The following is a 15,522-nucleotide window of genomic DNA, read 5'->3' on the forward strand; positions in this document are numbered from 1 at the left end:
ACCGAAGGTTTGAGAATAATATTTCCCTTGGAAGGAAAAGGAGTTAGAGTCCACACAGAGGCGGATCAGATCAAGAAAGACATCAGTGGGGATAGGGAGATGAAGAAACCCTGCATGGGCCTTCTCTCTGAGGAAATCAAGGACATCATCAAGAGGGACATTGGTGAAGAGGTCAAGAAAAGTGTTCTCCGTGCCCTCCGCATCTGTGATCCTCAGTTCCTTCCAGCAGAAATTTCCACTCTTCATAATTCGTTCTCCCGTCTTGGCTACCCTTCCCATTTCATAGACTCTGCCCTCTCACGTGTTAAACGCAATTTCTTCTCTCCCAAACTCTCTACTCATGGGAACTCTTCTATCCTCTGCCTTCCCTACATTTCCGGTCTTTCCAACCTCAACAATTCTCTCCGTCCCTTAGACATCAAACTTACTTTCCGCCAGACTAACACTCTTCGCACTAATCTCGTTCATACCTCTCCTCCCTCTACAGATGTTCCTGGTGTCTACTCTATTTCTTGCTCCTCCTGTCCTCTTCAATACTTCGGAGAAACTGGTCGATCTCTTTCTGACAGACTTAGGGAGCACAAAAATAGTGTTAGGCTTGCCGACACTAACAATGCTCTTTTCTGTCACGTCAGAGATCATAGCCATCCTATTGACTGGTCTTCTGCTAAAACTGTCTTCCCTACTTCCAACTCGAACAGTCGCCGTCTAGTTGAATCCTCTCTAATACACAACTTTCCTTGTATGAACCTTAGCCCTGGCTTCGTCTCTGTAGATGCCTTCCTCTCCCACTACATTGTAAAATGCTCCAAACTTCAGAACACCCGTGACTTAACCTGAATCCTCATTTTTTCTTTCTTTTTCTTCTTCCTCTTCCCCTTTCCTCTTTCCTTTTCTCCTCTGGGTTGTCTTTCTCTCTCCTGTCTCATGTTTCTGTTCCTTCTTCATTTATTTTATTTCACCACTTCCCCTTTCACGCACCTCTGTGCGCTTGCTCTCCCTCTGTGGGCATCTAGCTCTCTTGCAGTGCTCCCCTTCCTTTGTTTTTGACTGCCTCGTCATCCTTATTTCCCACTTCTACCACTACCACTACTACTACCTCTTCTTCTTCTACTACTACTACAACTACTGATGAAATTGAGACACATGTGCGGCGTCTGGTTGTCTTTGTTGTGGACGTTTCGCCATCCAGTGGCTAGCTGGATGGCGAAACGTCTACGATGGGGATGCCCGGGTGTTGTGCATGTGTCTTAATTTCATCTTGTCGGTATTATATACAATTCTTGTACTACTACTACTACTAGTACTAGTACTAGTACTAGTACTACTACTACTACTACTACCTCCACCTCTTCCTGCCTATATATAGCCGTCCTGCTCCACCTCTGTTAGTGTGACTTTGTCAATGGTCCAAGTCGGACCGAAACGTCGTCGTAAGCTTCTCTCTTTCATGTGCGGGTTATTTGTGTATCGTTCCAGTCACGGTATTGTGCCTTTTTGTTATTTATATACCTTTGATGAGTTTCGAGTCTTACTACTCTCAGAGCCCGGCCATGGGCCAGACTCGTCTGGTGTTAATCTGATCAACTTTAGCTTATCTCGTTAAGATCTTGATTTATTTGGTCCCAGTTGGTTTTTATTGAAGTTAAATTTGTTACATTCACCCTCATGAAGGAGCGTCTCTCTCTGTTTCAGACCATCTTGCACACAGATCTGAACCTCGATTATGGTGTGGTCTGAGATTTTTAGTTTTCAAGACCGTTATGTCCCGGACCAGTTCCTCATGCAGTAAGCCAGCGATCAGCTGGCTTATTCCAGAGGTTTAATAATTCAGTCGTGTGTGACTGTTTCTCCGAATTAGCTCCAGGGACCATTCTCTGCAGTTGCAGTCCTTGCTACATTCTTCTGTTTGCGGTGCCTCAAATTGAAATCGCCAGGCAGCAGGATATTTGATACTTTCAGTCTCCAATAAGTGGTCCTTGAACCACTGGTAGTTGTATCTGGTGGTTTATACACAAGCACAACTAGGTTCTGGTTTGCGACTTTGACTGCCAAAACTTCGACTATATCATTAGTGGCATTCAGTAGCTTAGTGCATATGATTCATTAACATACAGGCCAACCTATACCCTTTTTTTTTTTCTGTTGCATCTAAATAGGTTGTATCCTGTAAATCATATTTCATAATCAAAATAATCTTTTATGTTAGTATCTGTGAAAGCTGCAGACGCTGAATTTTTCTCTGTGAGAAGGCAACTGTTAAGTGACATTTTATTGTTTTTAATTAAGGACCTTGCATATTTTGCAAACACAAACGATGATATGTTGCTAGTTGATGTGCTAACCCAGCCTAACGTAAAATAAGGGAAATAAGAATGAGTACTCGTAACGGGTTTCGAGGGTTCTATTCTCACAGCCCAGCCTGAGTCCAGGCTTCCTTGTAGATTGCTTTTTCAACCAGGCTTTGCTGTTAGCGTTCCGCTGGCCCACATGGCCATCACAGCCTAGTTAATCTGACACTTGGCTGAGATAGTGGTCCAATTTCCTCTTGAAAACTTCTATTTTTTGTCCGAGTAAATTCATTGTGTATATTTGGAACCAGTCAATCCAGTTTTTCCAGGTGCAAATTATTATATATCTTTCTAACCCTCACTTCAGGTAGTATAATTTGAAGGAATATGTGTTCCGGATAATTTAAGTGTCAAATTGTTACTGGTAGTACAAGCTCATCGTACAATGTCCATGTCCATGATTTCGCCTGCCTTAAAGTTCTTAGTGTATGGTAATATTCCAGCCGAGATACTGCAAGCACTTCAACAAAATATCATTATTAGTTTGGGATCTTATGTCTTTCTCACCTGCGATACAGGGGACGCAGGATACCTGAAGGATGTTTCCAGGGGTCAATGCCCCAACTGCTCGCTCCCAGACCAGACCTCCTGGTGGATCAAGGCCTTATCATCCATGCTATTACTGTTGGCCGCATGCAGTACAGCATATGAACCACAGCTTGGCTGGTCAGGAACTAATTGGAGGAACTTGCTAAGTTCTATCTTGAAGACAGCCAGAGATTTGTTGGAAATTCCTCTTATGCACGGAGGGAGGGAACTAAAATGTCTGGGGACCTCTGAGACTCATTGAGAAAGATGTATCATAATTTACACATGGAAGGTGTTAGAGGGGACTGGTTCCAAATCTTCATATGGAAGCGGAAAATATTGAGCTTAGACTGAATGCATCATACAAAGGCCAGGAGAGACAGAAGCAACAAAATGCCATAAATGAGTTTAGAGAAATCCTGCATACTTTTTCCTCATATTCAAAATCTAGGGCAAAAGCCACATCCAGTATCGGGCCAACGCTTCTTTAAAGAATATGGAACCTATACCGATGGCAGGACAGAAATGAGTAAATTACTGAAGTTTCAATATGACTCTGTCCAGTGAGCCATTAATTAGTCTAAAGATTGGCAGTCCAAATTATTTTTTCAGGGATGACTCAAAATGCTGCCTACATCTCCATTATTTCTGACAACTCAAACGCCAAAAGGCGCAAGTCGACCAATATGAGCTGTAGCCAAAGGGTTAGCATAAAAAAATGCAGCAAAGTCAATAATATCTGGAGGAGCCTCGCTTCCGCTGGCTACCCAGCTGAGAGAAAAATAACATCGATTCTTAGCATCCAGCAAGCCCGGTTATTCCTCTAACTTCCTTGATGGGCTCACTATATATCCATGGAAGAACGGAAGTCTCTTAGCGTGCATGGGACTGTACCTGCGTGTCCACTAAGGCTGACGCCAACAGTATATCATTTATAATAAAAGGAAACGTGGTTGTGCTGCTGGTCACTCACAGGTAATTCAAATTCACCAAGTATGGGGAATTGGCCCATAGATGCCATTTTGTTTCAGTAAAATCGAAGATTCATGAACTGTGGGAAAAAAAACATATAATCGGCTTTCTCAAAGAACTGGGTTCCAGCCTCATCGACACCACTACTGACCCAAGGGCTGTCATTTTCCTCTTCCAGGGTCCCATTGTGGCCATCCAGAGGGAAAATACCACTGCATCTTTGGCTCCCGTCCAGCTTCTGAGGAGCTGGAGCAAATTCATAATCTCACTTGTGAGATTGTTATATATATATATATATATATATATATATATATATATATATATATATATATATATATATATATATATATATATATATATATATATATATATATTATATTTTTTTATTATCACACTGGCCGATTCCCACCAAGGCAGGGTGGCCCGAAAAAGAAAAACTTTCACCATCATTCACTCCATCACTGTCTTGCCAGAAGGGTGCTTTACACTACAGTTTTTAAACTGCAACATTAACACCCCTCTTTCAGAGTGCAGGCATTGTACTTCCCATCTCCATGACTCAAGACCGGCCTGCCGGTTTCCCTGAACCCCTTCATAAATGTTACTTTGCTCACACTCCAACAGCACGTATATATTATATATATATATTATATATATATATTATATATATATATATATATATATATATATATATATATATATATATATATATATATATATATATATATATATATATATATATATTATATATATATATATATATTATATATATATATATATTATATATATTATATACATATATTATATATATATACATATATTATATACATATATACATATATATGTATATATAAATATATATATAAATGTATATATATATATATATGTATATATTATATATATTATATATGTATGTATATTAAATATATATAATATATATTATATATATATATATATAAACATATATAATAGGTAATATATATAATAGGTAAAATTGGTCAGTAAGCAAGAACTCGTTTAAAATTAAGTCCTTTCTAAAATTTTCTCTTATGCTTTTAAAGATATTTTTCATTTATGCTAATGTAAAAATTAATAATTTTGTACCAAAGAACCTTAGAAAACTTACTTAACCTTATTATAACAAGCACAATTTAATTTAGCCTAATCCGACTAAATATATTTTAGATAAGTTTACAATAATTTAATAATAAACACATTGAAAATTTTTTTTTCTTTAGTTTCAGAATGATTTTTTGCGAAATTTTTGCATAAACACATGTTCGCTTGCTTTATTCGGCAAGAAAAACGTTACTATTTCAGCCTGATATATATATATATATATATATATATATATATATATATATATATATATATATATATATATATATATATATATATATATATATATAATGATGCTGCTTAGCGCCGATTGAATGGTGCACTCTCTATCGGGTGTGATGTAGCGCATGATCAGAATGTTTACATACATGCGTCACATCCCGGTGCGTCCTGGGTAGTGCTCACGTCACACTTCCACCATGGGTTGTGCGCTAGCTGGGCCGGGGGGCGGGGTGAGGTAAATGGGGCTGCCTGGTCTGGTTGCTGGGGAAAGGGGAAGACCTGAGCTGGGTTATGGGGATGGGGATTTTCTGATTTGGGAGTAGGGAAGGAGAGAACTGAGATGAGTGGTTGTTGGGAGGGGAAGATCTGAAATGGGAGGGGGAAAAGGTAGAGGGGAGACCCTGCAGGTTAGTAAAGGTATGTCAACTGCACCTATAGCTTACCTGTAGCCGCCTCTGGAGGTCACAGCCTCTGCGGCCCGGTCCTGGAGCAGGCATTTTGGTTGCTGGCCTGATCGATCAAGCTGTTAGTGCCCACATATGCCAGGCTCATCTTGTAGTACACAACGCCAGTATGGATCCCACACTTGAGGAAGCATTTTAAGAAACTACAGAAAATGCAGAGGTATACAAAGAGACTAGTTCCAGAGCTAAGGTGTATGAATGACAGAGAGTAATTGAATCTAACGACCCTGGAGAACAGAATGACCAGGAGACACATGAAAACAAGATACAAAATAGTCAAAAGAATTGATATGGCAAACAGGGACAGACTGTTTGTGAGACGGAAAACAGGTACTAGGGAACACTGCTGGAAGCTAAAAGTACAGTTGAGTCAGAGATGTTAAGAAGTATTTTTTGAATCTCAGGGTGGTCGGGAAGTGGAATGACCTCAACGAACAGGTAGTGGTGGCGGCGGCGGCAGACTCCGTATATAGTTTTAAGAATAGTTAAGATATGGCCCACAAGGCTAGAAAGTGAATCTGGCAAGCGGCAAGTTGAGAGACGGGGCCAAAAGTGAAGACTCAACCCCAGCAACCACATACAGGTGAGCACACATGTGCAATTACACACTGAAAACTAACCCATTATCTTAGAGAAAGTTTCCCACAAGCTGTTTTGACGTAGTTTTACCAGAAGATGTCATTGAAGGGGGGGGGGGTGTACAGGCAAGTATCCCCCATGGTTTATTCTACTGCTACGCTGGTGAAAATGTTGTTTTTCTTGTTCAAGGGCGCGAAAGACAAGGTAATGGACGCCATTCCTGCTGACATGGAGGTGTGGGGGGTAGAGGGGAGTGAGAGGAAGAGAAAGGGGAGGTGAAGGTGGAGGTAGGGACAGGTAGAATTTGTTATGAAGGGGGTCGAACGGGCTAAGTGGATGGCTGGAATCCAGAGAATGTCACCCGTCATTCAAATTTGTGTTCCCGGTCACTCCTGGGTTGTGTAGCAGCGCCCCTTTTTCCTCTCTCTCTCAATCTCTCTCAATCTCTCTCAGTCTCTCTCAATCTCTCAATCTCTCTCAATCTCTCTCTCTCTCTCTCAATCTCTCAATCTCTCAATCTCTCTCTCTCTCTCTCTCTCTCTCTCTCGCTCCCTCCCTCTCCCAACCAACCAACCAACCAACCACTGATTCCTCATTGGTTCATATCCTGTCAGAGTCTTCAAGTTTAGGTTGTATCACCACAATATGAGTATACGTTTGATGAATTTCCTGAGTATTTCTACTCCCGTCTAAAGTTAGCATGATCAACCTGGCTCTTGCTACTGGAGGCCCGCTGCCCCACGTATCCATCACAGCCTTGTTGATCTCGCACCTGGTGAAGATACTTGTCCAGTTTCCTCTTCAAGACTTTTGCACTTGTTCTAGCAGTGTTTCTGATATCTTATGGTAAGATGTTGAATAATTTGGGGCCACAGATGTTGATAGTGTTCCCTTATTGTGCTCGCCACACCCCTGCTTTTCACTGGGTTTATTTTGCATTTCCTCCCATGTCTTCCGCTCCAGTATGTTATAGCAGTGTGCAGATTGGGACAAGGCCCTCAGCCCGTCATCCAGTGTACACACTGATCGTGTGGTTCCAGCGATTTAATTAAGGGATGTGGGTTAGCACCCTACCACACACAAGCTGCGAGCATACGGAATCTTGCTATTAATTCTAAACTATACGCAAATTCAAGTTTAATATGGTTGACTTACGTAACTTAAAATTACTAAGATTTAACTTATGCTTCAGTTTAGATTGTGCATAAATTGATGTACTGTAACTCAGTTCAAAGCAAGCTTGTTATTTGGAGGAGGGATTGTGATGTGTGTACTCGCGTATTTAAATACTTGCCTATTTGTGGTTGTAGGGATAATTCTCAGATCCTGGCCCTGCCTCTTAGCTTATTACTGTTCAGATTCTCTCTTATAGCCTTATGGACCGTGTCGTACTTGATCTTAAAACTGTGAATGGAGCCTGCCGCTTTTGCTACCTCACCAAAATCATTCCACTTCCCGACCACTTTGACACTGAATAAATGCTTCCTAACATCCCTGTGGCTCATCTGTGACTTTAATTTCCAGCGGTGTCCTCGAGTTCCCCTCTATCTCTCTCTCTTTTCTCAAACAACCTCTCTGTGTCTACCTTCTGAATTCACCTGAGTATATTGGATGTTATCATGTCCCTCCCTGGTTCTGTCATCCCCAAAGTCGTTAGGTCCAATTCCACTAGCCTCTCTTCGTAGCTAACGCCCCTTACCTCAGAAACAAGGCTTGTTTCATCCCGCCGTTTTTGTTGACTTTTACAACATGCATGGCTTACGGAGGAAAGATTCTTATTCCACTTCAGCATGGATATGAAAAGAAAAACAATAAGAACAAGAAATATTAAGATAAAATCCAGTTTCTTAACATGTTTGTGCTTACGTACATACGTGTGTATGCGTATATGCGTGCGCGCGCGTGTGTGTATTTAAATAAACAAAATTTAACATTGGCCTTGGGAGATCATGTGCTGTCCATTTGCAGTAATCAAGCTCTGGGTTGCGTGTCGTGCTTTCATCACCCTTATAAACTCGGTTAACCACCTAAATTATTGGGAGCTCCTGAAGTTCCTTGAATTGTACTCCTTAGATCTTAGGCGAAAAAGATGCATGATAATCTACATCTGGAAGATGCCGAAGGGATTGGTTCTAAACTACACACCTCAGTAACTACAAATGAACACTGGAGGGTTGGCAGACTGTGCAAGATACCTTTGGTGAAAAGCAGGGGAGCGGTTACCAACAGACCCCTAGGTGTCTTCAGGAGGAAACTTGACAATTTCTTCAAATTGGTTCCCGATCAGCTGGGCTGTGGTGCAGACGTTGGACCGCGGGCACTAACAGGCTGATTGACCATGACAGCAACCAGGCAGCCTGGTCTGGAACAGAGTCGCAGGGACGATAATCCCCGGAAGCGACTACAAGTAACCTATGTCAGTTAACTCGCTACTGGTATATTGCCATCACTCGTACTAAGATGCTTCACTTATCTTGTATCTCATACGGTTGCCTAATAAGCAAACCTAAGGAAGCACATGTTTTTAGTGACGTAAGATCAACTGTGTGTTTGGCCAGTCGGCCAACATCAGCTATAAAGGTATGGCATATATAAGAAATCAACCCTATTTAAATAGGATTGAAGGTCTGTTTACTTGTAATTCTTCCCCTGATCTCTTTTTTTTTATTATTTCATACGGAAGACTGCAGTATCCTGGGTGGCAGGACGTTCTCAAAGTATATACGTTCAGATTTGAGTGTTATTAGTTTTTTCTTGCCCATATTATTGGTTGCCAGACGTAACGCAGTCATTTAAAAATGGCTGCTTTGTCTGGCAACCAATGGTATGAGAACTCTATCAAAATTAAATTTCGAAAAAAAATGAAGCATTAATTAAGAAATTATCGTAGAGTACCAGGTAAAAAAAAAAAACTGACGTAGTAAAGTGAATCTCGGTTCCAGAAACCTATATGAGCAGATTGTGAACGCGTAAGAAAATCTTAAATATTAAATACATTTAACTAGTCTTCCTTTAAGTTATAATCACACACTTGACATGTATTTCATCATTTAAATTAGAATAAAATTCATTTATGTTTTGGAAAATCTTGATAACTATTTGTAATAATGAACGAAGGTTAAAGACAGGATGTGCAAGGTAATTTGAGAACATCTGGATGAAATTTCTGCTCGAAATAAAAGTATGTCCGTGAACAAAATTATAAAATAATAAATTATTAAAATTATAATAATAATAAATTATTAAAATTATAATAATAAATTATTAGTATTATAATTATTGTTATTACTATTACTACTAACCGTAATTTTTTGCTTGTGCATAATTTCAATTTTTTTTAATCTGTCAAACTCTAGCTTGATACCAGATGTCTCTGATTTATAAATTGTTGACCAGCTTACCACAGCTAACACACACACACAGGCTTAGGTAATGTCATGATAATCTATTGATATATATAGTTTAGCGGTAGATGGGAAAACTGAAACAAAACATGTGGTGGGTAGTGATGGGTGAGTGACGGAGCAGGGTAGTCGTAGGGGCAGTTGTGGTTCATACTGGCTAGTTACTTGGACTCGCTGCGGGTTCTGGATGACCTAAACTATCCTTCCTCGTCATTGTGTTTCTGCTTCTTAAGGGAATGTCCGAAGAGGGGATTTGTGTTCGATGTGTGCTGATATATACAGTAATAAGTGTTTATTTCCAGGCGGCCATGACAAAGTGCAGGCAAAAAGTGACTTTGGAAGCCTAGAAAACAAATTATTATGTAAAACACGATGTGATCATTGATGTGATTTTTTTAAAGACGCTCTCTATGAGTTGAAGCTTGTTCAACTGTATTGTAGATGCGGAGGAAAAGAAAGAAGAGTAGTGCTACTAGTATCATTGACAGATGATACTAGATAGAAATACTTAAAAATCAAATGAGTGAAATAATTGTTCGTCCTTCACACTAGAAGGTGCTGTACTAGTTAATTTACGGAGCCTTAAGTGTGATCCTTCACGTAAGTAGTGTGAGGTGTTTGTAGCAATTATTCTTGCTGTCGGTCATGCGCATGAGGAGCCGCAGTGTGGCGGGGCCTCCCATCAGGAGCTCCACCACCAGCAGCACTTCCATCACCAGCAGCACCTCCAACACAACCTCCAGCACCGCCACCAGTAGCATCACTTCACGCAGTGTATCGAACCTTCCTGGGGAACTCAAACTACACTACTCTGATGTCGTCAACGTGGCAGAGAAGCTGGCTCGACTTTTCTCCCGTACACACACATACAATGTGTACAAACGCCACAAGACGCTCAGCAGCAACTGCCAGGTAAGTTGCTTCACATGCTTTTCTTTCCCTTGTCTACTGGGAAGGAGATAGGTGAGCAATGAAGCAGGGCTACTGGGAAGAAGGAAGAAAGGGCGACATAGGTTTGTGGGAAGAGTTAATGAAACTAGTGTTGAAAATATCGCTTGGTATATATAAATTATTTACTTGCATAAATAAGAAGACATTCATAGTTATGACCTGGCCATTGATCTCCGACTCATTTATAGATAATTTACCCCTCAAAGGAGGTTCCGTATCCTCTCCTACAGGTTATCCAAGTGGAGTATTAGCTTTGGATAACTCAACAATGCCATATAGTATAGCTTGTTTCCATTAGGGCCCTTCCCTAGTATACGAACCGCAACAGCCCTTCGGCCGGGGGGGGGGGGGTGCTGGTGAAAGGTTTTCATTGGATAAAAACCTGATTACTTCCCATTTCACAGACGACGTGTGACCAACAGGTTTTAAGTTTCTTCGTGATTATAATAATTGCTGATATATGAACAATTTCTCCCGTAGAGGTATTTGTTTATTTTGTCACTTTTGAACCAGACTATGTTGATGCTCTAGATAGACGTTTTCTAAGTAGCCGTCAAATCTCGGTACTGTGGGCACGGCGTTCACCGTGGGCCCACAGCAACTTGCTCTCATGACCACCTTGACCTTGCGTTAGGTGACCTTTGGACGGCAACGCCGCCACTCTTTCACATTGGCCGCCAGCGAACAAGGTATTTGGAGAACAAGATAACCGCTCCGTTCCTCTGAGCTTGAGCGTTCTTTGCCAAGTTGCACAGCCAGGGTTAAGATCGGCACACGTATTGGAAAAGCAGTATATATTATGGACCACTTGATGAACAAGGCATGTGCAACACCAGGGTATCTTTATTTTGAATTTATTTTGCCAACCAGCAACCAGGTGTTACACATGTTATTATTCATCAACTTGTAGGTACTGTATGCCATTACTGTTACCATTACTTGTGAGGAAGTTTCCCTCTTTAGCAAAATTGGATAAATCAGCACTGTGCTGCTACCTTATTATGTATGGTAGGTACACAGTGTATTTTCACAGACGTCACGATTTCACTTGTTACATGGATGGGGCTACGATGTGATTAAAGGGTATATATTACCTGCCTGGCTACCTGGAGGGTATTCTGGGGATCAACGCCTCCGCAGCCCGGTCCACGACCAGGCCTTCCGGTGGATCAGGGCCTGATCAACCAGGATGTTACTGCTGGCCGCACGTAGTCCAACGTACGAACCACAGCCCGGCTGATCCGGCACCGACTATCCAGCTCCCTCTTGAAGGCAGCCAGGGGCCTATTGGTAATTCCCCTTATGGCTGGTGGGAGGCTGTTTACAGTCTTGGGTCCCGGACACTTAAGGTGTTTTCTCTTCGAGTACCAATGGCGCTCTACTTTTCATTGGGGGTTTTTGCACCTTTGATACAGTCAAACGTACAGGATTCTACCTGATAAATAATGTGCTGAACAGTCTTGTATGTTTTAAAGATATTTTCCCCCAGTTTTGTTACAAACATGACACTACGCCCGTCTACTCGGATAACTTTTCATTAGGTTCACCTTGATTAATTTTTATTGCCAGGGAGTCTTTAATACTTCAAATCTAATTCATGATCGGACATAGCTATTATGACAAACAGTAACTACAGTAAAGCATATTATTTTTCTGTTGAAAACAAATTAACTGTAAATTACCAAAAACAAAGTAAAACCTCGCATTTATAAACGTGTCATCGGATGTAACCAACCCTGAAATTGATAACTTAACGTGAAAACACTGTAGTAGGAGCAAAACCTATGTTTCCCCATCAGGGCTTTTTTTAGTAAGCAGCAGTATGCTGCTAACCTATTTTGTATAATATACAATGGGAAGAAACGCTAGTTATGTCTCTCACCTGTCGCGGGGATTGACTGGAGAGGTGGGGGAGGGGTGGGAAGGGACGTGTGGGGATAGCTATGTTTCCCACCTGTTCTGGGGATTGGCCAGAGAAGGGGAGGTGGGCTGGAAGGGACGTGTGGGGAAACTGGTAACACCACACTCACGTACCAGTCTGCCATTAGCCACCGCCACGCGGGGATGTCGATGCTGCTACTGGGATCGGTATGGATATCTTGGTTCGTCTGCAACTGACTACTAGTGTCGAGCTATACTGGTGCTCATTGCAAGCACTGGGAGTGTGTTAATGGGCACAATTAATAAATTTAAAATGACAAAAGTTTGCAATTGAAAATGACAGAATGTGATAAATTGTTCATTGAGAGAGACTCCCACCTGGCCGCCCGTGTCCAGTGTACGTAACCAAACTCAGCGTCTCCCCATTATAACTGGGCCACCAGAACCAAGCCAGTGAGTGATATATATATACACACACATCTGTGACTGTCCACCATCTTCTGTTGTGCTACTTTGTGTCCCACATCTTACTACGGTACCAGAATTTTGCCATAACTGATTTGATTTGCCTATATTCATTTATTCATTTATTGGTTTTTATGAACGATGCATTTATTTTCTTTTATGGCATGACGCTCGGTGCATACTTATTTTTTACGGATGTTGCAAATTTAATAAGAGGCCTTGGAACTCAGGAAATGGTTTGTGACGTGTGTAGGAGTGATGGTATGGAGTGAGGTTGCTGGAGGAAGGGAGGACATGATTGTCCTGCGTCTCGCATGGCAGTCATGTAGGAGTTCAGGGACTCATCTGTCCCGGCCATCCTTCCTTCCCGCACAGCTGATACAGAAAACAATGAAAACATAATTGGTGTCATTTTGTGTGTTTAACAGTTTTAAAGCACAGGTTTGTTGGAATGCAAGTGTTATTTTGAATAGAAGTCTCATAGAACAGACCTTCTTAGTTGGCAACCTAGTCACGTTGATGCGCTGTCGCCAGACTGTTGATAAGCGAGAAGGTGAGGACTGCAATTTCATGCCGTGAAGGACAAGGCAAGAAAGAGGAAGAGGAGGAACATTAAGAACGAGGTGGCTGGCGAAGGTGGAGGATGTGGCAACGGAGCATCATGCAATAAGAACGTTGACCCCCCTCATGCACACGCCCTCGTTCCTCTTGTATTATGCCTCTAACTCGTGTTTAAATAATCTGCATCTATTTTTGTATTTTTATTAATACAATGTCACTGTCTTCCTATCTCCCTTTCATTAATCTCGTTTTTCCTCACGTCCTCGCCGTATTTTCCTCGCATCTTCTTCACACCTCCGCTCTTCCTCTCATCTTCCCCGCAGTTCTTGTCATTGTCCCTGCACATCATATAATTTTCTCTGGACATATATTTCTCGCACATCCTATAATTTTATCTGCACATATCTTCCCCGCATATATAGTTTTCCCTACATACATCTTCCCCGCACATCATATAATTTTCCCAACGCATCTTCACTGCACATCATATAATTTTCTCAACACATCTTCACTGCACATCCTCTTGTCTTTTTCCCCGCACATCCTATCATTCCTGCCCATTCTTTTTTTTTGCCGCGCTTTCATCTTCCCAGCTCTTCACTTTGAACTCTTTAAAATTAATGTATTGTCGGAGGATGGGAGGTGGGGGCAGAAAATAATGGCATTGTCTTCCAGCGTTCTTGATATTCCTCCAGTTCACCTTCCCCAGCATTATTCCTGACCAACTTCTTAGAATGGCACGTCACATGTACGTATATGAAATATAACATGGCACTCGCGGGAAATCTTGCTCGCTCAGTCAGTCCAGATTTCCCTGTAGTATATTAGTCGGTATTCAAAGAGTGACCAGTAATTTCTGTAATAGGGATAAGAAGCCAAGACGGTGTGTCCTTGGAGCAGGTGTGGGTGATGACGTTAATAGGTTAGATAACAATCACGTCTAGTAACGAGAACAACCCCATTATCTGCATCAGTGTTGGAAGTAATGGTGTGGTGTTGGGAAATGCAAATTTGAAGAGTTGCTGGCTAATTAGAAGGCAGCTAAGCTAATTAGGTCAAAGGAAGAGATCCCAATCATATGTAGCATATTGCCTAGAAGAGGAGTGAGCAATGAATGGATGTCTAGAGCAGTTTGTGAAAATTGCTGGCTATTCAAGTACTGCAAGGAACTTGGCATTCCATTTATTGACAGCTGGGATAACTAATGTGACAAACATGAAATATATGTTGGACAGTTCAATTGAAGGCGTCATTGCTAAATTGTCTAAGACTTTATACTGGCATGTGGAATATGAGAAATTACCTCTTGGGTCAAGGCATGGCTGACCGATAGATAAGAGTTTGCATTAATGGGATGGGGACAGGTTATGAATAGTATGCCACAGGGCTCATTGTTGGGACCCTTATTTACAGTCCATATAAATGACATTGATGAGGGAATAAATAGCGACACGAGGTTACTGATGACTCTAAATTAAGCCATCAAATAATTGCTGATGTTGACATTAGAAGGCTACAGGAAAACCTGCATAGGTTAATATTGTGGTCGAAGAAGTGTCAGGTGCAATTCAGTGCAGACAGATGTAAGGTTCTGATCCTAGAAAGAGGAAATAACTATAGTACAATGGAACTCCGGTTTTCGTATGGTTCGCATACCGCATGTCATACAGTTTTGATTTAGAACACTTTTTTGGGCGAAATTATGGTTAGGATTTTGTACCTCAATCCGGAAATCGTACGTATCATATGCCTTCAGTGATTAAGGACGTGTGCAAAGTGGAATGAGTTGCAGACTTTTGTTGAAAAATATCACCCTGTCAAAGCAGATACAAGCCGTATCTGCAACATGTTCAGTGACAGTACCTTGTCCCACTTGAGGCAAATCTTAGAGATGCCAGAAACGGAGCTCTCTGGACAGATTTTTTTAGTGTGACAGGGGTCCAGTGCCAGTAAAAAACAAAGAAGGGAAGTAACCCCAGAGAGGGCTTTGATACCTGAAGTTCTTATGGAGGGGGATTACCCTTC

General features: G+C 41.4%; 1 protein-coding gene across 35 annotated transcripts in view; it reads left to right on the forward strand.

The window, feature by feature from the left end:
• Positions 1-15,522, forward strand: part of baz (par-3 family cell polarity regulator) — a 713,284-nt gene that overhangs the window by 483,194 nt on the left and 214,568 nt on the right. For 27 of the 35 annotated variants that reach the window (XM_053782958.2, XM_053782965.2, XM_070089427.1 and 24 more), the window contains exon 2: positions 9,942-10,551. The exons of 4 other annotated variants lie outside the window; for them this stretch is intronic. In XM_053782958.2, coding sequence (XP_053638933.1) covers positions 10,285-10,551 — 267 coding nt within the window. In that variant the 5' untranslated portion in view covers positions 9,942-10,284. 4 more of the 35 variants (XM_053782984.2, XM_053782995.2, XM_053782992.2 and 1 more) reach the window with 4 other exon arrangements.

This window comes from Cherax quadricarinatus, chromosome 28 (assembly GCF_038502225.1).
Source record: "Cherax quadricarinatus isolate ZL_2023a chromosome 28, ASM3850222v1, whole genome shotgun sequence".
NCBI lineage: Eukaryota > Metazoa > Arthropoda > Malacostraca > Decapoda > Parastacidae > Cherax > Cherax quadricarinatus.